This window comes from Astyanax mexicanus, chromosome 5 (genome assembly GCF_023375975.1).
Source record: "Astyanax mexicanus isolate ESR-SI-001 chromosome 5, AstMex3_surface, whole genome shotgun sequence".
In the NCBI taxonomy this organism is placed as follows: domain Eukaryota; kingdom Metazoa; phylum Chordata; class Actinopteri; order Characiformes; family Acestrorhamphidae; genus Astyanax; species Astyanax mexicanus.
In genome coordinates this window covers 46,510,093-46,535,429 of record NC_064412.1, presented here as the reverse complement: position 1 = coordinate 46,535,429, position 25,337 = coordinate 46,510,093, and the positions used below count along the sequence as shown (strand labels likewise).

Genomic DNA, 25,337 nt, shown 5'->3' with positions numbered 1-25,337 from the left:
GAATGCGTCCTCGGAGTGATTTAAAAATAACCCCTTAGCCCCGCCACTCACTCTGGACCGCTCACTCCACCTCACCCCGGGACACTGCGGTACCGGGCCACTCCGCCGCGGCTGCAGGAATGTAAAGATGGCCACAGACCTGGGAGAGCTGTTGGTCCCTTTCATGCCCACCATCCGTGTACCGAGAACCGGGGACAGGGTTTACAAGAGCGAGTGCGCCTTTTCTTACGATTCTCCGGTGAGTTACGAGTGTGTGGAGTGGGATATAGGACTAGAACTAAGGATTAAGATCAGGGATTTGGACTTGGATGCATGGTAAGCTATTTTTCACAGTATTTCCCCACCTTTAGGGCCAGAAAGTAAAAAAACTCCGCTCCAGGATTTCGTTCAGACTGCCTGGTCGGCTGTTCTGCGGCGGCTGCGATATGGCCGCGCTGGCGGTCGGAAGGAAATCGTGGAGTGGCGTTTTGCTCTAGTCCTTGCTCAGTTTATCTTAAGATTTCGGGAATGCCGTGGTCACCCCTCGCCCCAGCGTGTGTGTCTGACCGTGCTGGAATATTCTGCTCCAATATCCCTGAGATATTTTATATATAATTTTTTTATTGGGAATGCTGTCCTTGCTGAAATAAGAGCTAGCTGGATTTAGCAAGATGCTCTAAACTGTGTGACCATGTTTCATGCTAGAAAACACAAAACACTATACACTAATTATATACTAGCTGGTAAGCTAACAGGCCGATTAGCTATCCTAACAATTTTTTGACCAAGAGTGTGTGTGTGTGTGTGTGTGTGTATGTGGTCATGTTGGTTAAACAGCATAGCATGGTAGTTCTTGTCATGCTTGTTAAAAGAGGTGGGGCAAAAATTTAATGGCGAAAATGACGATGTCATATCATATTGCATTGTTTTCGTTACTAAATTTCTAAATTAAATTAAAATATAAAACTGCCTAAGTCTCGCCCCCTTATTTACCCCACGTGGCGGCGCTGATCAAATGAATAGGGTAAACTCGCGGTGAAGAATATCGGTTGTTAAATTCTGTGAAACTGAGACCAATAAATCCATAATAAATTCATAATTCCTGGCATTTTATTATTTAGGAATATTTTATTATCTTCTTAGACTTTCATCTTTTAACTTTTTTTCCACTATGAGTTGGAGTCTACTATTAGTTCTTCTTTCCACAAACAGTTTTATGTCCAAAAAAATAACATTAATCTAGATAATAATCCAAATAAATATAGTTATCTAACTCTCAGTTTGAGGGGCATTGTGTGCCATGCTGTGGGATGAGCTCGTGAAGCTGGTGAAGATGTTGGGAGCTACACACATTGTAAAATGTTAAAAGCAGAAGTTCATTGGGGAACTTTTAGATTGTGTCAAATTTCAAATTAAACACACTTTCACAGTTTTAAATTGGAGAACTCCTAAATCTTACAACACTGAAAGGAATACTGTTGGGTAATTAGACTGCTATACAACATATGACCCAGTTATTAGAGTAATTATAATAAGAGGAACTCCAGGTCAGGGCTGGCCAGTCAGTGACCACTCCTGCAATGATTTTCAGAAGCTCAAAGGTCTGTGGTCCAGTACCGGAGTGGTTCTGGTACATGTATCTGTGGGGTTGAGGGTCCGGGCTGCAGCAGGTTTAAAGGTGACTCAGCTGTTTGGAGCTCGTGTTTGGTTATTTTTACTCGGCCTGCTGAAGCTCGAGTGTCACTCCACCGCCTGTCCACAGCTTTCTCCCACAGCGAGGGTCTGAGACCCTCACACTGTTTTGGGTCAGATTTGGAAGAACCAGGCCACCCCCAGGTTCCGTGTTTCAGGGTAGACCCTGAAATAGGATAAAATATTATATTATATATATCCTCTCCCGTACTGAGTAAACTGATTTATTTTCAAATATATAGCAGCACTAATTACTCTCTCAGTATCGGATGTACAGTTAGGTCAGTGTTTTTTAAGCACTGATGATTTTCTCTATTTTCTTTTTACAGAGCTGGGCAAAAATGTAGCCGAATACAGATCTAGAAAAATAATAAAAGACAACTTACAAATTGGATTTTACCAAAGTAAAAACCTCTGAAATATAATCAAGAGGAAGATGGATGATCACAAGCCATCAGACCAAGCTGAACTGCTTGAATTTTTGAACCAGAAGTGGCATAAAGTTATTCAAAAGCAGCGTGTTGGATTGGTGGTGGAGAACATGACAAGATGCATGAAAACTGTGATTAAAAACCAGGGTTATTCCACCAAATACTGATTTCTGAACTTTTAAAAACTTTATGAATATGAACTTGTTTTCTTTGCATTATTTGAGGACTGAAATCTCTGCATCTTGTTATTTCAGCCATATTTCTTTGGCAAAAAAATGCTCTAAAATACAAAATTTGTATTTGAAATTTGAGAGAATTGTTGTCCCTAGTTTATAGAATAAAACAACAATGTTCATTTTACTCAAACATATACCTATAAATAGCAAAATCAGAGTGGTCTCTTCATTTTGTCCAGAGCTGTATATTTTAGTAAGTAGTTCTAATAACTCTTTTACATTTTTTCTCTGATTTTACTCTGTATTAAATTAAACATGTTGTTTACTTATTCACTAAAACCTTATTTTAATTTTATTTATTTTAATGGCGTTTTCTTCATATATAAGAAAACTATAATTAATCCAGAGCAGCTTCTTATGTTTTAATGTCATGTATATAAAATCTATCACTAAATGGACGTGTGTAAACTTTGTTCTTCCTTGATGATCGTGTGTTAATTGTGTTTTGGACCAGTGGTTATGCTGTAATATAAAGTTGTGAAATATGTTTGATCTGGATTTAATAAAAATCTCTCAACTTTCCCTATTTATTATTAATACCACTAATGATTATTAACAATGATCTGTGTTTGTATCTGCAGGAGTCTGATGGTGGGCTGTATGTGTGTATGAATACGTTTCTGGGTTTTGGACGGGAACACGTGGAGAGGCATTACCGTAAAACTGGACAGAGTGTGTACATGCACCTGAAGCGCCATGTTAAAGAGGTATGACCTACTCTGATCTCATTTCACACTGTGGTTTAGTTTTCAAAGCTTTTTAATTAGGAGCAGCAGTGAAGGGCTGTAGGAAAATATCGATATTGCGATGTGTGGTAATATTAAGTTTTACAAAACTGAACTGCAGAATATTTTTAATGCATTGCATAATATACAAATAATATCCATATTTCTTAAATTTAAATAGCAAAACAACACAACAACAGGCAGCTTTCAGGCAGAATAACACTATTTTATTAATGTTTGTATTGTTTAATGGCACACCCCAAGTGAAGAAAAATATATGGAGTAAAAAAGAACCTGTTAATAAAGTCCTCAGCCTGCTAGTGTCAATACATTGACCATAAACATAACATAAACCATGCTATAAATGTGTAAGAAATGCAACATTTCATTTTAGCATCACAGTCAGAATGTAACATGGGCAATAGTCACATCACAGGATGTGCAATGTAATGTTAGGCAAATTTTATTTAGGTGTTACTGATGCAGAAAGAAAGAATTGCTGTGTAATTATTTACTGTGACATAGTTCTCAAAGTTAATTTATATCTGCCCTAAATCATTTTTACTCAATTATTTTATACACAGAGTGCATTTTTAATATCGGGACACATTTGATTATTTTTGGTATATTGCAGAATAAAATCTATTGCGATATCAGTTTTTTACAATACTGTGCCACTGTAATACACACACAGTCAATGATGTGTTGCATCAAAAACCATTCAGCTAATCAAACGTTAGGGGCTATTTTAATAGCTGATTGACGGGTTGGATAGAGGTCGGATTACGTTCTCTCCAAAAACAGAACTGCTCCAGAGCTGGTTTTGGACCAGACCAAGACCAACTCCTCTCCCGGTTCCTGGTGAGAGTCTGATTTAAACTGTAGGTATAAAAATTCCCTCATTGAGAAACAAACTGGCTCAGTGAGGAGAAGCTTCAAATCTGTCACACCTCACTCACAGGTGAGAGGAGGAACAACAACAGCACATCCTGAGCTATTTACCCAATAGCAGTACAGCATACAGTATATTGGGTAACCTGAAAACTTTATAGGACTTTGTGTTAGTAAGAACTCATAGATATGATGTGTTTTACAATACAGAGAATTCAATTCTATATATAACAAAGATGAAACACTGATTATTTAATCAAAATTTGGGAAAACTATTATTTCCCTATGAAATCCATTTTGCTTTTAGGCAAATATTTATTTTCTGTCTTTTTTGATATTGCTGTAAGGATATAGCCAATTAAATACATGCTTTGTGATTAATTAATCAAATTAACTCACAATTAGGTACATTCCTCATCAAATTATTTAAATTTGTACAATTCTATTAAACTAGACTTGAGATTCTAGACTACTCAAATATATCTCAAAAGGTACCTACAAGCATTTTTTACATTAATAGATGATTTACCCTGCCTGGCCCAAAACAAAAGTTGCCACCTGTATTTAACTAAGCAAATGATGTGGGGTTTCTGCAGATGTTCAGGTTCAATCTTGTAACCTTGCAGAAGATTATCGAAAAAAGATTATCGAGTGTGACCTTTTTATGGTGGCAACCTTTTTTTTTTGGCCATGAAGTGTATGTTTCTTTCTAATAATATAATATGCCAACCCTACGGTGGCCGAGAAAGCCCAACGCAGTGCAAATTGAAAAGCGCTGCAAAAGCACAAAACACATCCATCAAAATAACAACACAGGCGCAGCAAATAGAAAAACGCGCTGCAAATACAACCACAACACAACGGAAGTGAGTCACAACACAACGGAATTTTCCCGGGGGACCTTAAAAGATACTGTACCAGCTAAGCTGCGTCTTCAGTAACGTCTCGGACTTCACTATGTGTACAAAGGACAATAAGTGGCAAACAAGGCGTTTTGTGAAGCAGAACTTTTAATAATATGCACACAACCGTGGTAATCACAGGTAATACACATAACTTACTTTTTAGAAGCTTGTTTGCCACTTATTGTCCTTTGTATACAGCTGGTACAGCATCTTTTAAGGTCCCCCGGGAAAATTCCGTTGTGTTGTGACTCACTTCCGTTGTGTTGTGGTTGTATTTGCAGCGCGTTTTTCTTTTTGCAGCGTGTTTTTCTATTTGCTGCGCCTGTGTTGTAATTTTGATGGATGTGTTTTGTGCTTTTGCAGCGCTTTTCAATTTGCACTGCGCTGGGCTTTCTCGGCCACCGTACAACCCCACTTAAAATGCTTAAAATCAATTTGGAATATTAACAGAATTTAGATATTTGACCCTATTTTGACCAAAAGTTTACTTAGTAAAGTAAAATAAAAAACTGGATGTTTACAGTCATTGGTTTTAGTAAATTATATATTTTAATTTAAAGCCAAACAATAGCAGATTGGCCTATCAGCAACCTGGCGATGGTAGCTGTTTTCCAAGCTGAATTAATCACTAATTGTTGGTAACAGATGGATGGTGCTGTGCTTGTTAGATTAGTAGTTCCTCTGGTTTAATATGGTATGTGGATTATTGTTGTAGTTTACTCCAGTCTCAGAGCAGCTTGCTTCTCAATGCGTCTGACACCCGAATTCAGCAGTAGGAATGGGAGGGTGTTAGCTTGTGTGCTGAGATGAATTAATGGCTGATGTTTGATATCAGAATGGTGTTATTGTAATGGTTAAATATGGTAAGTTCTGCTGTTTGATATGATGTGTATGTTGTTACATTACTCTGCTCTATAATTCTGAATGTCAGAATATCAGCACCAGACTACATTGTATTTTCTAATTCTGTGTTTAGACCTGAATTCCCTTTTTTGTACGTTCTTTGATTACGCAAGTGAGAAATCATAGGGCCCTAAACCCTATCATATTTATTAAATCTGAGAAAGAACATTTTTTATTTTATTCAATCAGAGCAGTGGGATCTAATGACAGAGTAAAACAGTAGTGTGTGGGGTTTAAACAACACACTAAGTGAATCACTGACACTGTATTTAGTTTACTTAACTACAGTTTCATAAATTGTATTTTATTAGTTTTTATGTAATGTTAAACATAAACCATTCCTCCATCCTCCGTTTTCTTTAATTCATTTATTTTATATATGATTTGTTTTATGGATGTATATACATATTTACTGCTGAGATAAATAGATTCTCGCCCCTCTCACCGTATCTCACCCTTTGACCGTATAACACTGGTTTAGTACTGGTAAATTACTGGTTTAGAGCTGGGTAAGTACTCTACTAGTCTGTGTGAGGCTGCTCTGTGTGAGGTCAGGGAGGGGGCGTGGTCAGTAGGTTGTAATGATGTGGTGAGGAACTGGAGTGGGTGGTGATTTCAGACGGAGAGCAAGTTCATCTCCATCAGCAGAGAGACAAGCTGAGACATGTCTTATTAATATTAGAGTTAATATAGAAATAGTTCTGTTAAACAGGACTTTTATATCATAATCAGATCTGTGCTCAAGCTTCTTAAACAACAGCAGAATTTAATACTTTTCAGAAAACAATTAAACAAGTTTACTTCATCTGAGGAAGTTTATTTGACTTTCAGACTGACACTGTTTGGACACTCAATAAATAAAGTCACATTTCCCATTCAGTGCTTTTTTCACTTATTTGGAACGTTGTAGATTATTTTAATAGTCATATTATAGACAACTATAAAGGGACACATATGGAATTATGTAATAAACTAAAAAAAGTGTTAAACCAGAATATGTTTTATAGCGGTGGGAGATATGGCCCTAAAATAATATCATAATATTTCATGGTATTTTTATGATAACGATGCTCTTGGTGATATGACAAAACACAGAAAACATTGAAAAAACATTATAAGAATTAACTACTGCAACAAAATAAAAAAAAGTATTTTTTTTATTGCATACAATTTGATATCCAACTGAGATAATAATAATAATAATAATTTTATAAGATTTGTAACAGAAGTTAATGATCTGTCTCTAGTAGATATATAATGGGAAAAAAGAACAGTGTGAATTTTCCTTTTTCTATAAAGGGAGTAGTATCCTGATACGACAATTAGGGGCGGGTGATTTGGCAGAATATTTTTAGGGTATAATATTAATCACGATATAAAAAAATGTTGGCGATATTATTGCATACGATACGGAATGGCACACCCTTACTGTTTTATATTTTATATAGACTGTGGTTTTATGATTTTATAGTGGCAATACTTTTAAGAATCCAACGAATAGAAAATGCATAGGATCTAACATAAAAATCACAAATTACTGTAATTTTCAGCTGTGAACTACTGAATCACTTCCTGTACCGGCTCTGTTAGGTGCTGGTTGACCTGGTATCGGGCCGGTAGCTCTCAGTAAGTGCTGCTATTTCCACCCGGGATCTGTTCAGTAACAGCTGCCCTCGTTCCTACAGCTCCTGCATCTGCTGTTTTCTCAGGATGAGCAGACGATTGACAGGTGTTATCCTGTCCTTTACAGACCCCATCTCGGTTAATGAGATTCAGAGCAATATGCCTCATCACAATTATTATTTTTCTTTATTAATAATAAATGTTTAATGATTTTTAGATTACTGTTTTATATTATTAATAATAGTAGTGTGTGATACTGCGATGTGAGATGTGGCTCTGTTCTCTACAAATGTAAAAAGTATTTGCTGTAATGTTGTTGTTTGTTGCAGAAAGCCCCGGGTGCTGCTGGAGGAGTGGGACCCAGGCGCCGCAATGGGAAGGTGTTTCTAGGTAAGACCTACAGTAATCACAACAGTCCAGATCTGAAATCTGATTACACTCCAGATCACAAACATTCTTTTAACGATTTACATTATTTGTATAATAATGATTTCACTGTGAGCAGTAAACCGGGTCCGGCCCACTGGGTCTGTACTGGGTCTATATTTAGCGGGTTTATCTGTGGACGCTGCTGTTAGTAACTGTTCTAAATGTAAAGTGCCACATACCCCGACCCGCCAGGAGGAGGGTGTAGTTTTCAGTGGGCCGCCGGGCCTGACACTGCCCCCCTCACCAGCTGCTGTACCCTATCAACCCCCACCCCCCCCCAAACTCCCTCCTCCTCCCCACACACTTACACACTTCTGCTACTGAGGTGGTGACGTAGGTTTATAGGGGGTGAAGACGTAGGCTAGGGGGAATTTTGAACATAAAATCTGCGTATGTCTTCCTTTTCAGCACCACCCAGATATTCAGCAGTTAATAGTGGTTTAAAGATTACTTTATAATGAAACACTTTAAAAAGGTTATACATTTTGGGACAATATATATATGGATGTATTTTGTGGATATGGTAAGTGTTAAGAATAGCTACGTTAACACAGCAGCTAAAAATGGCACGAATCCAATTTTAAACCCAAATTTAATGTTTAATTTAGTCTGTGCACACTATCTATTTTAATGTGATCTATAAACAACATTAGTCTGAACACTTCACGCACCTAAGCTAATGCTCATGTGCTAAAGAGCAACAAGCCTTCTAATATTATTGGAACCGAGTCACCCGTCCTAATATTTATGATCTCCGTTACCTTACTCTCCCACCACTGAACCCCTCCCTCTCTGTCCTACATATTCCTTTTTTGTAACACCCCTTTTCTCTTCTATTTGATGTAAAAGTCTTTTTTTCTGATCTGGCTCTTTAGCCACACTGCAGCAAATGGGATGTGTGTCAGATTTCAATTCCACATATTGAAGTGGAATTTAAATAATCAGATTTAATGTGTTTTTGGCATTCACACTGCTATACAGATAACATCTGTATCACATATGACCAAATGATTCACAGCAGTAAATTATTCACTTCTACTCACAAAACAGGCTTTTTATATTACTCCTTATAAACGAGTTTTACTCATTGTCTACGTTGATTTTGAAGCTCAGAGGCTTTGTTTTCAGATCTAAATCTGGTACAGTGTAGTTCTGATTTATTTTGAGTATATAAAAACTGTCTGAGTTATAGCTCAGCACAGTTACTCAAAGTGTAGGTATTTATTGTGTATTGTTATAATAGTACACTATTATTTATTTTGTTTAGTCATATAATTTGTGCTCTGTAATTATTGTTTACAGCACTGTGGATTTGATATTTTTATTATATTTTTTGAATGTGTCTGATGATGTCTCGTATCTCCCTCTCTGAAGATTTAGAGCTAAACCGTGATTTTAACGGGGATGATTATGAATATGAAGATGAAGCCAAGCTTGTCATATTCCCAGACCACTATGAGATCCCTTTACCCAATATTGAGGAGTTGCCTGCCCTGGTTAGTGAGAGTGTGTGAGCATGCCCTGAATGTGCACTGCATGCCAAAGTTCTGATCCGTTTCTGATTTAAAACAGTGCTGTAATGATGTTCAGCCCAAAGCTCTGGATTGTTGGTAGAATGTTTTTTTTTTTTCCTCATGTTTTAGATGACATTCATATTTTATGACTTTAAATATTATACTGTCAAAATTACCGTTGGAATTAATTAAAAATGTATAAAATATTAAAAATATTAACTGTAGAGCTTTTGGCGAGAATCTTACAGTATCAATGTCTGTCTGTCTGTCAGTTATCATATGTTCTTTATTTTCTGTTCTCAGATGTATTCTCCTTAAGACTCACAATGAGTTATAAAATCACAATTACAAAGCTCTGTGGAAGACTCTTAATTTGAAATGATAGATGGGTGGTATACTGGTTCATACCATAGACTGTATATAAAGATGGACGCCGTGTCGCCGTTCCCATTCATTCAATGAAAATGAAGCCAAAATCTTCCGCCATTTTGGCGATTCAGAGACCAGAGTCTGCGCAGTAGAGACCAGAGGAGGGAGAAAGACTGTGGAGAGCTCCTACTCATTTAAATAACCCCGCCCCTGAGGGCTGCCTCGCGGTCACAGACTGCAGAGCGAAGCGGAGCGGAGCTGACGGTCTGTTATTGGTCCCGCCCATAACCAGCCCTTTTACCATAACCACACCTTTTTTGAAAAGAGCTGAATAACGTTTTAAAAACCAAATTCTGTGGGGATATAAAAATTTGACAATATAAGCAGAGGTTACACTAGCTGCTGCATTTAAATAATGGAGGTAGAATTACAGCATATTAGAAAAAAACGTGATTAAAAGTTGTCTGTTTTGCCATTGAAACCTATGGGGATGGGTGGAGTTACACAGCTTTCTGCAGCCAAACAGCAGGGGGCGCCCGACCTGTGGTGGCTTCACTTTTGAGAGACGATGCTCTGTCCAACTATATACAGTCTATGGTTCATACGGTATACCGTACAGGGATTTTGAACCGGTATGCGTTTTTCACACACCACCACACCACTAGAGGCACTGAGGAGCGCTGTATGAAGGCACACAGTGTAGAACAGCACCGCCAAACAAGCACGCTGGGACAGACCGCTAGATAACACGAGCCAGTTAGCATAACAAGCTAACGCACTGGAAACTGAGCTCTGTGGAGCCAGTTTATACTTCTATGTCTATGCCGCAGCCTAAAGCTTGACGCACACCGCTCTGGAAATGTAACTATGTGTCGTGTGACGTGGACGGTTGCGGTCCCCCTCACACACATTCCCACATTCACTGTTTAGACTGCAGAGCGACGCAGAAGTATAAACATTCTCCGCTGCGTAGCGCACTCTTGCTGAATACTTTTATTACTAATAATTTTAAGGTCTATTCTTTACATTCTTCAGCTGTTTTTTCTGCTAATAAAGTCAGATTGTTCCATATATTGTGTAATTTTGTGGGACAAAATAAACCCAATAGAAACCAATGCCTTAATTAGAGCCTAAGTGTTTTATATTGTATGTACTCCTAACAGTACAGTAAGTCACAGACCTATATAAAAGCCTAGTCATGCAAAAAAATATGAATAAATAATAATAATAAAAATACCGTTATGTACCGTGAAACCATCAGAATTTTAAAAAATACAGTGATGTACATTTTTGGTCATACCGCCCAGCACAAGGTTAAAGATGACTTACAGTTTAAAGAACATCTACAATCTAATGTAAAGCCTGTCACACACTGGCATTGACATTGCTGGTCCGTGCATGCAGTCGTTTCATGACGCTTCATTGTCCTAATTTCTTCACGCATCACAGCGCCACATGCAAGATTCTGACATTAAACTAAAGGCAGAGTAGATCACCTGAGTGAATTTTACGCAGAGATTGGTAGCAAGTCTAACGTTTTAACTATCCTACTATCCTAGCCCTGTACAGCTCATATCTTTAGCTGGAAAACAGACTTCACCAGCTTTGACTACACAGGATGTTTTTCAATGAGAAATACATATGTTTAGTTGTGCCAAATCAATAATGTTGAATTCCACAAAACGTGTATATAATATAAAATGACAAATAAATTATATCTTTAGACCAGGTTGACACATATAACATAATGATTCTTATAACAGGAGTGATCTCTGCAGTTTTACACCACATTAAAATTCATGCTCTCAGCTGATGGGATCTGAGAACAAGCTCTCCTCCAGGACGGAGAAGGAGGAGTCGTTATTCCATCGGTTCTGGAGAGCTGATTATATCACGCAGTCCTGAGAAATCACGTTTCTAAATGACAAACTGTTTCCACCTCTCTGACCTTTGATATAATCTGAGTCTGTCCACTTCGGGAGCCGGCAGGTGAGATTTGAGCATGATCCAGACTAGTGCTGAACAATATAATCTCCTTTTATTGTTATTGGGATTGTGAGTTTTTTTATGATAAACTCTTTGAGAGAGCTGTGATGACAATAACGGCAAACTCAAACTGCAATACCCACACACAGCAACAGAGGGAGCTCTTTACACTGCAGACTGTGCTCATTTTACATAACAAAGCTGGAGGTAGAGTGAGGTTGAGTGAGATAGTGAGGTAGAGGGATGTAAAGTAAGGCAGAGGTATAAACATGAGTGCAGTAAAGCCAAGTGCTGAAAAACGTTCCAGAAGATGAAACTAATTTAGGATGTTTATTACTTGTGTTTCAATAATAAGAATTTAGCAATTAAAAATTTGATAATGAACCTGTAAGATGTGTTTGCAGGAAGAATAGGACAAAATAACTGAAACACTTCATGACTTTGTATCCTTAGCACCTCAGCATCTTTGTAAAGTTGTGATACCTTCCCACAACACTATGAAGTCGTAAAAGTACTAACTACCCTAACTGCAGGAATGGAATGAAATTAAGTTGGAATTTAAAGGAAATTTTCTTTCATTTGCATTTTCCATACTGTTTTGTTTTATTTTTCTGATTTGAGATTGTGGAAGTATTTATTAATAACATATCTGTATCTGTCCTGGTCAGGTGACCATTGCGTGTGACGCTGTGCTGAACGCAGCATCGGCGTATAAAAACCCGGAGCCAGATTCGTGGGAGGAGGAGCTACAAGTGTCCAAACATGCCAGGAGTCTCAGACAGCAGGAGAACGGTGTCCGGATCCCCCCCAGGTTAGTCACACGACTGCCTGGTGTCAGGTGGTACAGAAAGCCCCTTAAAGCTGATACTCTGTCCTGGCACGGCTGATGCTGGTGTTTCAGTGGGTGTTATGGGTTTTATTAGATCTCTTCTGAAGATTTCTTCATATTTTAGATGTGCATGGTGGCATTTTGACCAGTTATCCAGTAGTATGCTGTAGACCCTCCTGAAAAAAACTCTTTCCTTCGGTAACTGGTTTTGGATGGTCTTATGCCTTGTTCACACTACACTATTTTAGCCCTGTTTTTTTGTAGATCGACTAGCATCGCTGCTCAGAGGAATTTAGTGATCAGTCAGCTCTCGCTCAGTGGTGTTAGTGTGAACTGCTGAAAGATGCTTATTGAGTCGTCACTAAGTGATCGCCGACCTGTCACAAAAGTCCCCAGCAAACATCTAGCATTTTAATATTTGTACCAACCAGTAACTGTTGGTCAAGGGCAGCGACTTCCCACAGCCAATGGGATCCCATAGAGAGAACCATGTTACCAACCAACGTATCTTCTCTATAGCATTGCTATTTTTTTTTTTTTTGTTAATATAATTTATTCCATTTTTCACCCCAATTTACAAGGTCAAGTACCCAACCCACTCAATCATTAGTGATGCCCCAACACACCAGGAGGGTGAAGACTAGCACGTTTCCTCCGACACATGTGAAGCCAGCCACCTCCTCTTTTCCAACTGCTGCCAATGTAGCATTATCAAGTAGCATCACAACGCACTCGAAGGAAAGCGCAGTGACTCGGTTCCGAACTGATACATCAGCTCACAGATACCTTGTGCTGACTGATATCATCCTTTAGAGTTTCCTATTTTCCCACTTAGAGAGAGCAAGGCCAATTGTGCTCTCTCAGGACTTCGGCAAGCTACATGGAGCATTGCTAATTCAGCCAGGCTGTTTAATTTTAAAAAGAAAATGAGACCTGTCTTCTCCCTGTGTTGTCTGTCTGTCTGTCTGTCTGCTCAGTGGTTGGAAGTGTGCGAAGTGTGAGCTGAGGGAGAACCTGTGGTTGAATCTGACGGATGGCTCTGTGCTGTGTGGGAAATGGTTCTTTGACGGCAGTGGAGGAAATGGACACGCCCTCGACCACTACAAAGAAACCAAATTCTCACTTGCTGTCAAACTGGACACCATCACACCGGACGGAGCAGGTCAGTGCTGCAGGACATCTGTTTATTTAATAAATTAAGTAAATGCTATAATGTCTGTCTGACATGAGTAAAAATTTAAGAATTTTAATACCGACATCTTTCACATCAATAAGTCAACAATGAATAACTACACTGAAAGGCCAAAAGACATGGGGACATGATTAATACTGATTTCTGTCCTTTTAAAATGTGGCCTGTCAGTATAATTATATTCTGTTTTGTTATTCTCAGCAGGATCAGTGGATTCTGATGGGAATGTGGGGCTGTAATGTGTCTCTGTGTTACAGATATTTATTCGTTTGATGAGGAGGAGGCGGTGCTGGACCCTCACATAGCAGAGCACTTATCACATTTTGGAATAGACATGCTGAAGATGCAGAGGGTGAGTTCTGGAAATCACTGCATCATATATTCAGTTATTTACCGGTTGACGTGTACTCTTCTGTCCTGTACTGAGGTTTTATGGTTCTGACCTGCAGACAGAGAACGGCCATCACATAGATAACCACGTGCCATCCCGCCCCAGCGAGTGGGAGGTGATTCAGGAGTCGGGCCTGAAGCTAAAGGCAGTATACGGCTCGGGATATACGGGCATCAGGAACCTGGGCAACAGTTGCTACCTCAGCACCACTATGCAAGTCCTCTTCAGCATCCCAGAATTCCAGAGGGCGTAAGTGTCCACAGCTGCTTTATTTGATTGTAATTTTATTTACTTAAATCACAAGGTCAATGCACATTAATCAGCATTATTATTTTAAAGCTCTGCTATTGTAAAACACAGATCATGAGTTGATAAACTTATTTCTTATTTGTTATATCTATACATCTGTAATATTTTTAGCTAGGTATTTTTTTATTCAAAATTTTATATGGTATTTCTCTTTGTACAAATCTGGCAAAAGAGTTTCCTTCACGATGAATAAAGACAATATCTATATTATCTTATTATTTCTTCAGATCTGCTTCTAACTTATGATGTTAAGTTGACTTTTTAATCCATTTTAATGTGTTTTGTATTGTTTCTTTTCTTATCTACCATTTCTAATTATTCCCAGTCTAATATTGATCTTCATGTATTGTTTTATTTGGTAATTGGGTTTTACATTTTGTTTTTTTAGGCAAAGTGACTTTAAGTGTACTGAAAAAAAAATATTCTTTCTGATGTAAATATGACAGAATTTGCCAAATGGCATTTTTTTTTATCTGTGGTCTCGGAATTGGTGGATGTATAAGAGGAACAGTCCCACAAAAAACACAATTATAATAATCGTTGAAGACACACATATGAACAACATACAACATAATTAGACGTCACGCTGTTTGGTCAGTAAACAATATTTTCAGATGAGAATGAACCAATAGTTTTTCATCTGGAGTCGAATTCTGGTTATGTGATGCACAGAAGTAGACGAGTGTTTCATTAACTCTTGCATTGTTTTACAGTCCGTCACCTTCAGTACTGGATCTGGTCGACCTGTTGTTGGATATGAACACTGATTCTTTTAGAGGATAAACTGTGGGAATGTTGATTTAGCTTGTTTTTAACCGTATTGTTTCATTTTTTATATATTTTTTAAATATTTCAGATATGTGGGGAATCTACAGAGAATATTTGATTACTCCCCCCTCGACCCCACCCAGGACTTCAGCACGCAGATGTAAGTCACATGACCAGATACTGTTGTTACATCACTTATTATACATCTTATTATAATATGTAATTATTGTTAAACTATAAACATTCTTTTCCGTCTGTAGATAAACACTGTGCTGCAGAAACCACCATTTTAATACTGTAGATAAGTGTAAATATTAAATATGGATTTAGATGATTGTTGCGTATTGTTGTTTTTGGGCAAAAAATCTCATATCTGTAAAATAATAAATGTACAGATTTACTAGAGTACTAGAGCATTTCTATTCGTGCATTCATCATGAAATTATGTTACAATATAAAGAAAAACAGCTTTATATTATGCAGAAAAGTAAAAATACTTTTTTTTTTACTTTAGTACTTTTGCGCTTTTTGGCACAAAAACAACAACAAAAAAAATGTAACATTTTTTAAAAAACAAACAAAAACAACATATTATAGACTTTCATGAAAATGTAGAATACAGCTCTTCTCATGTATTTTTGTCATTTGTTGAATCTGGAGTTGTCAGGAGTCTTGATTCTTATTATTCTTATTATTCTGACCCGTCCGGCCTTGTGCGCAGTGTATTATAGTGTGTGGCAGTATATTGGATGACATGTTTGTGTTTACCCACCAGGGCAAAACTGGGTCACGGGCTTCTCTCAGGCCAGTATTCCAAACCTCCAATCAAATCAGAACTCATTGAACAGGTGATGAAAGAAGAATACAAGGTATTTGACTTGGTCTGTCTTGCCTGACTATCCTATCTAATCAAAAAGAGTTCCTCACTCACTGTAACCCAGAGCATTTATTTATAATAGAAAAAACTAATCAAAAGCTGTGAACATGCAGAGCACAGAGCCTTTCGTTTGATCTAATATTAAAGATCCTGGCATGTCTGATTCTGTATAATATGTATAAACTATTTGGCTAAAATAGTACTCCAGTAAGCTAATAGTTGAAATAAAATAAAGCTTTATATGAGCCTGTAGATCCTGCTCTACACTTGTAAGTTACAGAAGCTGCGTCCCAGCTGTTCCCATAAATACTGGGTAGGAGATAAATCTGGAGACTGAGCAGGACAAGAAAGGGCTGCATTCTGGTTTCCAGACGTTCCTGGGAAATTCTTGCTGTGTTAATGAGCATTATCCTGCTGAAAACTTCCAGTTGAAAGCCTTGCCGTTAGAGGCAACAGCACGTGTCCACATGTGTCTGCTGCCGAGATCTGTGTCACGTCACAGCAAAGGCAGGATTAAATGCTCCCTGAAGAGTCCTCCATACTCAAACCAAACCATCATCAGATCCCAGAAAGAACCTGGAGTTACCACTGAAGTAGGCCTGGACAATATTTTGATATCGGTATTTATCACGATAAGAAATGTTTTAATAACAGTGATATCATTTTTGTGATTTATCGATATGTATTTTTTACAGAATCTGTCACGGACAGCCGTTTTTTTACCGACGTCATTTTGCTGCACAGCTGAACACAATCAGCCTCCGTAGCCACGCTACGTCAGTGCGTGATGACGTAATCACACAGGCACGTAGCCAGATAAGATAGGCTAGGCTCGAATTCGCTCCGCATCTAAAATGTCCCCGTGCTCCGCTTCGCATTTAAAACCCACTGTAATCGAGCAGAACTCGGGGCTCAGCTCGGCATTTTATATTGGTAATATGTATATAGGTTATAGGTTTATGTTTGACAGGGATGTCATGTTTTTATTTTGCTTTATGCAAATAAAATTGAGCATTGACTTATTTTGACATTTTTTATTTCTAAAGTATTATATTGTTTTTGTGAGAGAAGGCTTCAAAGACAAAAATCTAATTTTCAGACAGTAGTGTACGGATTTTTATTGCATTCCATTTATTCTTAGCAGTTTTTCTGAGGCATTCAAAGTATTTATATCGTTATCAAAATGATATCGTATCGACTGAAATTAATGAATAATTGGTGATATAAATATTGGCCATATCGTCCAGCACTACACTGAAGATCCAGTTCCAGTTCGAAACCATCCTGCTTCTCTCAGTCCAGTGATGTTTCTCTCTCAAAGTCTGTAAACTGGGCAAAATTTGAGTCTTTGAGTGTAGCAAACAATAGTCTCTCACCAAAAGGTCCACTACTCAAAAGTAGCCCCTCAGAATGTTTTATAGGGCAGTTAGGGTTAGTTTTGCAGTAATCTAGGATGTTATTTCTTTGTCAGTGAGTATAAATCAGAAGCATGATCTCTGATTGTTCAGGTACTGTGTTGGTGTGGCATGATCTGCTTGTTGTTCCAGTATGAAAGTGAATGTTAATTGGTGCTGGACTGTGATTGGATAATGGGAGTTGAACTGCATTAATAACGAATTTAATGTTTGTTTTTAACAGCAGCAACACAGAGGAATTTCTCCTAGGATGTTTAAAGCTCTGGTCAGCAAAGGTCACCCAGAATTCTCTTCAAATCGACAGCAGGACGCCCAGGAGTTCTTCCTGCACTTCATCAACGTCGTAGAGGTACGGCCTTTATCCAGATTACAGTACACGCATTATTCAAGGATTCAAGGAGACTTTTTGTCATTTGCATCACATGTGGTACATGAGGTGGAACAAAATTGTGATCTCACGATCCAGTTTACACCCAAGAGCTGTTATTAAAATAGATAATATAGATAAAATAAGACAACAAAATAAAAGAACACAATAAAAATAGAATAGAACAAAATAGATAGGGATAAATAAAAAAAATAAATAAATAGAGAGAGTAGGCAGGTAGCAGCAACATGAAGTCCAGAGTGCAAGTTTTGCTATAGCAGCATGATAATGTGAATTAAGAGCAGTAGAAGATAAAGTGTCTCAGTGCAGTTTAAGGTGACAGTGTTTATAAACAGTAATTGTCCTTGTAAAGTGACAGTGCAGTGTGTTGTTTAGGTGGAGTTTAAGAGTCTTACAGCTTCTGGAATGAAGCTGTTTCTGAGTCTGGTTGTTTTGCACTTGATGCTCCGCAGCGGGACAAAAAGTGCGTGTGCTGGGTGGGTGGGATACTTCCTGATACAGGTGGCCCTTTTCCTACATCTGAAGATGTAGATGTCCGTGGTGCTGGGGAGGCTGACTCCAACAATCCCCTGTGCAGCTTCACCACCCTCTGCAGTGCTTTCCCGTCTGCAGCAGAGCAGCTTCCATGCCACACGGTGATGCTGGAGCACACAACGCTCTCCACCACACATCTGTAGAAGGAGGTGAGGACTGCGCTCGCGAGTCCAGCTCGTCTCAGCCTCCTGAAGAAGTAGAGCCGCTGATGTGCCTTCCTGACCAGAGTAGATAAAGGATTATCTTATCTTATCTTATAGCTGCAGGTTTCTGAATGTATATAATTCAGATTATGTACATTCTTCTGATGCAGGTGTTGTTGCTCCAGGTGAGGTTGCTGCTCAGGTGCACACCCAAGTACCTGTAGCCGTCGACCACTTCCATAGGTACTTGGGTGTGCACCTGAGCAGCAACCTCACCTGGAGCAACAACACCTGCATCAGAAGGATGTACATAAACTGAATTATATACATTCAGAAACCTGCAGCTATAAGATAAGATAATCCTTTATTGATGCTGCAACGGGGAAATTTACAATGTTAGGCATGTCTTTTGCCCTTTCCCACGGTGAAAATGGTAACCGGGGGTTATATGGTCTTCTGCGGATGTGAATTACATTTGTGTCGCTTTTCTGTTCACACAGAAAATTCTATTCCGAAGCCACCAATCTTCACACTGCACTGTTCACTGCTGTTATCTGTGTCTCTGTGCTGAATTTCCAGTTTTAAAATAATTCCATTTCTCCTCACAGAAATTTAAACACTGTAGGGAGACAATACTATATTATTCACATTATAAGGCATACCAGATTATAAGGCGCATTGTCAATAAACGTCTATTTTCTGGTCTATTTTCATATATGAGGCGCACTGGATTATAAGGTGCATTATGCGACCCTAGTAAGGAACAAGGGTGTTGCCATGTTTTCCTTTTAATTCAGCAGGACTCGCTGCTGGGTGACCTGTAAAGTTAAGATAAGTAAACAAAACTAATTCTTAAAAAAAGAGCTTTGGATGTTTTTCTACACCGTTTCACACAGACCACAGTCCAATAATACTCACATCTGAACGGCAAAAGAGCTAGCTCTTAATGCAGTTAACGGCTAACACTATACCTGCTCCAGCAGTGCTAGCCGGGGTTAGCAGCAGACTACAGTCTGATGATGCTCCCCTCTGACTGGTGAAAGAGCCTGTGCTTAGTACGGTTAGCCGCTAATGCTAATGCTGCTTCAAAACTTCACTAGAGCTCCAGTATAACGCTGTACTTCAGTGGAGTGGCTTTACTGCTCCTTACAACCTGACTGGTTCATACATATTATTATTATTATTATTATTATTATTATTATACAGATAATGCACTGAAGATTTTTGGAAAATTAAAGGATTTTACGTGCACCTTATAGTGTTATAATATATGGTTCACCACAAAAAAGGAAAAGAACACAAATTACTCCCTAGTTAAGATACAGTACACATTAGGATTGACCAATTCTAAATTTGCATCATTCTGTATCTGTAATTATTTTTTTCCCACCGAGTACAAGTAAAGTGGGGAAAATAATTATTTGAGTTTGGTAGGTTTATTTTAACATAGAGAAAGAAAATAAAAAAAGTTAACAAAAATGTTAAATAAAGGTTATAAATATATTTGTATTTGATTAAGTGAAGTAGGTAGATTTCCTGCCTAAATGCAAGAATTCTGATCCCCACACAGATTATTCCTGTCCCTTTTAATAAGGCACACAAAAACACAATAAAACAAGCTCAGTTTGTGGACTGGAGGTGAACACAGTTTAAAACCTTTTAAAAAGTATTTGTGTTAATGGGTTCTGAAGTTTGTGAGAGCTGGTTCTCTCGCGTGGTCGTCTTGTTTGAGAGGAACTCTCTCAGCAGCATTCCTGCTCTACCGCTGCCAGACGCACACTTGTGCTCTGAAGTGACTTTCTCAACCAAGTTAATTTTAGAACCCGTATCAGTTACAGCGGCCAGATAATGCTTCCTATTTACCTCGTCTGCATGACCCGACCCGCGTCCAGAACCGAACTCACTGCCCTGAGGGGTATTTTCAGTACCACAAAAACATCATCTCATCAAGTCCAAAATGCTATAATTAAACAATATATTTAATATTAAACAGGAAAATGTTAAGATATCTGTATCAGGGTTAAGTTTAGCACCACCTGCTGATATAAAATACCCATCATTTAGATGGTCAGGCTTGGACAGGCTAAAATGGTGCTGCTGAGAGCGCGTCCGGGTTTATGAGTGGGTGCTGGGCGGTGAGGGGCCCGTATGCTGCCCTTTGGCCCGCTATCTGCCCGCCCAGTGCCGGTATTTCAGTGCTGCTGGAGGAGAAATATAGCTCTGTATTTCTGTACTGACTCAGAATAGACCGACTGCAGCTCTGATCAGACCCTCACTGAACTTCTGCTTTAGGATCAGAGCCCAGCAGGAGTGTGCTTTATCACATCGTACACAAGAATAAGATAATAATAAGAATTAAATAAAATAAAATGTTGAAAAGTCATATTGTTATGATAACAGTATTTCTTCCTGAAATAAGTTTATTTTGTATTTTTGTTATTTGCTCTTAAAAGGTTTAAAGGTATTATTGTATAATTGTTTGCCTTTTTCAGTTAATATGCAGTACTAAATATTCTACACTTTAGTATTGTGGTATCTGTGGTTACATCAGGTTATTTGATTTATTTTGTTAACATTATTTGTACCAATTCTTGACAAGTTACTGTTTACAAAATACTTTGAATAATCTTTTGCAGATTTTCTGATCTACTGAAAGTTTAAAGCGGTTTTGCTGTATAAAACTTTTCTTTTGTTGCAGGAGTACATTTTTAAAAAGCACTAAAATATTTTTCTGTGTTTTGCTATTTCACCAAGAATATTGATCACAAAAAACATTTTAATATGATTTGAAGGCCATATCGGCCACCTCTGGTGCCTGGCTGCAGTGAACACCTTTCGCTTTCAGTTTTAATCTGTTAATTAAACCCCTGTCACTTAAGCCCGGCTTATATGTTTTAGACGTTATTCCATGTGTATATTGTGTATGTGTGGAATATTCATGTACACATGTTTATATGCTGCTGCTTACTGTGATGTTCTGTCTGTAGAGGAACAGTAGTGGATCGGAGAACCCCAGTGATGTGTTCCGGTTTGTGGTAGAGGAGCGGGTTCAGTGCTGTCAGTCACAGAAGGTTCGCTACACCCAGAGAGTCGACTACCTGATGCAGCTTCCTGTCCCCGTCGAGGCCGCCACCAACCGAGGTAAACACTGCACAGCGCAGCTTCTCCGACTGCTTTTACACTTTAGATCGTTTGATCTGGACTTGAATTAGTTTGAAATGTGCTGTAAACTACAGTCAGGACAGATAGAGGTGGTGCTATTGAGTCATGGTCTGCCTTATCTGCAGTGTGAAACACATTTTTATACGTTTTGCCTTTCATCCACCCCATTAACCCTTGTGTGGTGTTCGGGTCTGTGGGACCCGTTTTCATTTTTCATCAAATGATACTAAAAAAATATTTTTTCTAACTCAAACTCATTGGCATTGGCTCATTTTTTGTGAAAAAATATATCAAAACACATTTTCGATAAACACACACTGTACACCCCCCCCCTACACATTTATATTACATACAGTATGTTTGGCCAAAGGCTAATAAACATTGCTTCATTTGTAAATTTGAAACTAAACAGTGTGAAGTATATGGAGACTCCGCCCACGTTGTTTGGTGAATATGAGGATCTGTGTTTATTTGTTGTAGAGGAGCTGATCGCGTATGAAGTGAAGCGGAAGGATGCTGAGGAGAACATGCGAGCCCCTCCAGAACCAGTGAGGGCCCGCGTCCCCTTCACTGCCTGCCTGCAGGCCTTCACTGAGCCTGAAAATGTTCCTGACTTCTGGAGCTCCGCCCTGCAGGCCAAGTCCGCTGGAGTGAAGTGAGTGCAGTAAGGCTGGAACAGTCTGAACTGATCTGGATAACTGGCTAAACCGGGCTCAAGTAAAAACACACGTAGTGAAATACCCTCACTCCAACTCCCATAATTCATCTGGTCTTACCATGAGCACACTGACTAACCTCACTCACAAGAGGTGACAGACCCCACCATTTCTTCATTTGATTGGTATTAAACAATCATGCAGGATCTAAGGGACCTGAATAAAAAAAAAAACTGATTGATTATTGTTTCTTTTTTCAGGACATCTCGCTTTGCATCCTTTCCCGACTACATGGTCGTCCAGCTCAAAAAGTTCACATTCGGAGTCGACTGGGTTCCCAAAAAGTTAGGTGTGTGTACCAGATTAATTATTGTGATTCTTGTTGTTGATTTCTTATTTTGGATGAGGATAAAGATAAAGTTGAGTTTGAGAATGAAAAGGATTTTGATCTGCTGTGATTACGTGGTGATTTTTATGTGTGCGTTTATGTAAGCTCTGTTTATTTGCAAGAGATATCTCTGTTTACATCATTTAATCTCCCTCACCTTTTTGGCCCCTGGGGTCCCGGTTCGTTCAGCATAAAGCTTGGCATCTGCATCTGTCCATCACATGTTCTCTTGAGCAATTCAGACCCATCACATGCTGCTGAGTTCTTGAGCAATACAGCTGAACATGTTTACTGACTCAGACTGTGTGGAGACAGTGCCTGCTCTGTCCTGCAGGGGGCACTGTGGCTCTGTGTTATTGATGAATGTTTGTGAAGCCTTTGGGATTTTCGATATTCCTTCCTAAATTTGACCTGAAGCTTCATCCGATTTTACCACAGTCCTAAAAGCAGATTAAAAGAACTACATTGAACAAATAAGACAAAATATTAGACCTGATTGTTCAGGGAAAATAATACAGTATTACAGATATGTGAATATCAGAGAAATGTTAATGAGTTCACTATCAGAAGAGCCCTAAACTACAGTGGGGGCATGGCAGTAGTGCCGGGAGAAAACTACAGTTCTCCATAAACAACATTACTGCCAGTGTTCTGTGAGAGAAGCGTTATGTTTGGAGGAAGGAGAACAGTTCCAGCATTCCAGCATAAATACCTCATCACACCTGTGAAACACAGTGATGGGAGTTTTATGGTTCGGGCCTGTTTTGTTGCGTCTGGTCCAGAATGACTTGCCAAACCGGACTATGCTCACATGCTCTGTTCTGCTGTTTTACAGATGTTTCAGTAGATGTTCCTGATTTTTTGGACCTGAACCGCCTGCGAGGGATGGGGTTACAGGCAGGAGAAGAGGAGCTTCCTGACCTCACCCCCCCAATCGTCATTCCTGAGGATACCAGAGGTGTGATTGTGTTTATTTTTTTATATTAAATGTAATCAGTATTGTATTGTTCAAGAATGATAAACTGATCAAGGTGGGAGTGTTAATAGTATTGCAAATTCTATATTTAAATGAGAATTTTGCTGTTTACTGGTCCTTTACTGAACATTTAAGATGCATAAATTTCACTTTCTGACAGTAGGTGGTGCCCAGGAGTAAGAAATGCATGTTCATGCAAAATGCTGTTGTAAGCCTGTTTTAAAAATAGTGAAGATTTCAGAAGTGACTTTCATACTGACTACATATTTCATGTTTTATCTGCTCAGATTCATTTTATTTATTAATAAACATCCATTCATCCAGTTGTCTGCAGCCTTTTACAATGTGTAAGGTCAGTTTAAGCAGTACAGGGAGGATGTTGGTGTACATTAGTATTACACTGTATTGTACTGTATGGATTAATGCATGTGTTTTTTTGTTTTGTTTTTTCCAGACAGCTCCATGAATAACTCTTTGGAATGTAAGTATATATTTTTTAGTGTCACAAAATAATACTACTAATAATAATAATACAAAAAAAAAATACTAATAATACTACAAATAATAATTACTATAATTATATTAAACTAAGACATAGGTGTGATATGATTACTGGTTGATATTGAGAGCTTATGTGTGTGCCAATGTTTGGAGATGGTGTATGCTCGTGTACGCACGTTTGCTTGTGTCTCTCTGACCGTCTGTGTCTCTCCTCAGCTCCAGAGATAGACGAGGCAGCGGTGATGCAGCTGGCGGAGATGGGCTTCCCGCTGGAGGCATGTCGGAAGGCAGTGTACTACACCGGGAACATGGGAGCCGAGATGGCCTTTAATTGGATCATCGCTCACATGGAGGAGCCGGGTAAGGATGCTTCACTCCGGGCCGGTACTGGTGTATACTTGTACTGTGTAAACCCTGAAATAATTAATCAGGAATGCTGTGGACTGATTAAACTGGTTTCACTGCAGTGAACTGGATGATTAGCAGTCTGGGAGTTTCTGCATCTTTGATTCAGATATGATGAAACAATACTTTGATTTATAGCTGGTGTCTTTGTTGTCAATGGAGGCGACGAAGAATGCATGTGGGCAATGCGGCTCAAAAATAATATCAGGATATTTCAGGGCATCTGAAATATACAAAGAATTTTATAAAATACAGTAAATAACAAATCAAATGCAAAATAGATTGCTTTCAAGTTTATTAGGATATGAATGTTTACCTCTCCCTAAATCAATAAATCAACAAATTAGTCAGTTTTCACTTTTAATTCCGCCTTCTACAATAAACAGATTTAAAAAGAAAAAATGTAGTAGAATTGAATCAACTAAACTAAATAAACAACAGACTGTTTAAAAATAATGCACCCCCAGCACGCCAGACCTGTGCTGCACTCAGTCATTCTGCCCTGTGTGAAGGGTTCTTGAATTCACTGTGCCGACCTGCCCATGAAAGTCTTCGTCATCGACTAGCATGACATGCTAGTTTGACCGAATGAGACCCCATAATAGTGGTTCCTCCAGGTCCACAGGGTCAACCCCAGGATTCCACAGCGGGTACAAGTGCAAACTGGGCCAGGCAGATAGATGAAGTATCTCCGCTGCTCATCAAGCTCAAATGTAAGAA

The 25,337-nt window shown here is 38.7% G+C and overlaps 1 protein-coding gene across 5 annotated transcripts in view; it reads left to right on the top strand.

Annotated features, from left to right (window-relative positions):
• usp13 (ubiquitin specific peptidase 13) overlaps positions 1-25,337 on the top strand; it is a 32,935-nt gene continuing 7,598 nt past the window's right edge. Inside the window, exons 1-17 of one of the 5 annotated variants that reach the window (XM_015602277.3) lie at positions 1-238; positions 2,920-3,045; positions 7,715-7,775; positions 9,189-9,310; positions 12,352-12,494; positions 13,490-13,674; positions 13,962-14,056; positions 14,154-14,344; positions 15,261-15,332; positions 15,948-16,020; positions 17,691-17,813; positions 21,517-21,670; positions 22,172-22,346; positions 22,608-22,696; positions 23,571-23,693; positions 24,166-24,192; positions 24,429-24,572. In XM_015602277.3, the coding sequence (XP_015457763.3) occupies positions 128-238; positions 2,920-3,045; positions 7,715-7,775; positions 9,189-9,310; positions 12,352-12,494; positions 13,490-13,674; positions 13,962-14,056; positions 14,154-14,344; positions 15,261-15,332; positions 15,948-16,020; positions 17,691-17,813; positions 21,517-21,670; positions 22,172-22,346; positions 22,608-22,696; positions 23,571-23,693; positions 24,166-24,192; positions 24,429-24,572 (2,014 nt within the window). In that variant the 5' untranslated portion in view covers positions 1-127. Of the gene's footprint in view, positions 316-2,919; positions 3,046-7,714; positions 7,776-9,188; positions 9,311-12,351; positions 12,495-13,489; positions 13,675-13,961; positions 14,057-14,153; positions 14,345-15,260; positions 15,333-15,947; positions 16,042-17,687; positions 17,814-21,516; positions 21,671-22,171; positions 22,347-22,607; positions 22,697-23,570; positions 23,694-24,165; positions 24,193-24,428; positions 24,573-25,337 lie in introns of all 5 variants that reach the window. The other 4 variants (XM_007236651.4, XM_007236650.4, XM_007236649.4 and 1 more) reach the window with 4 other exon arrangements.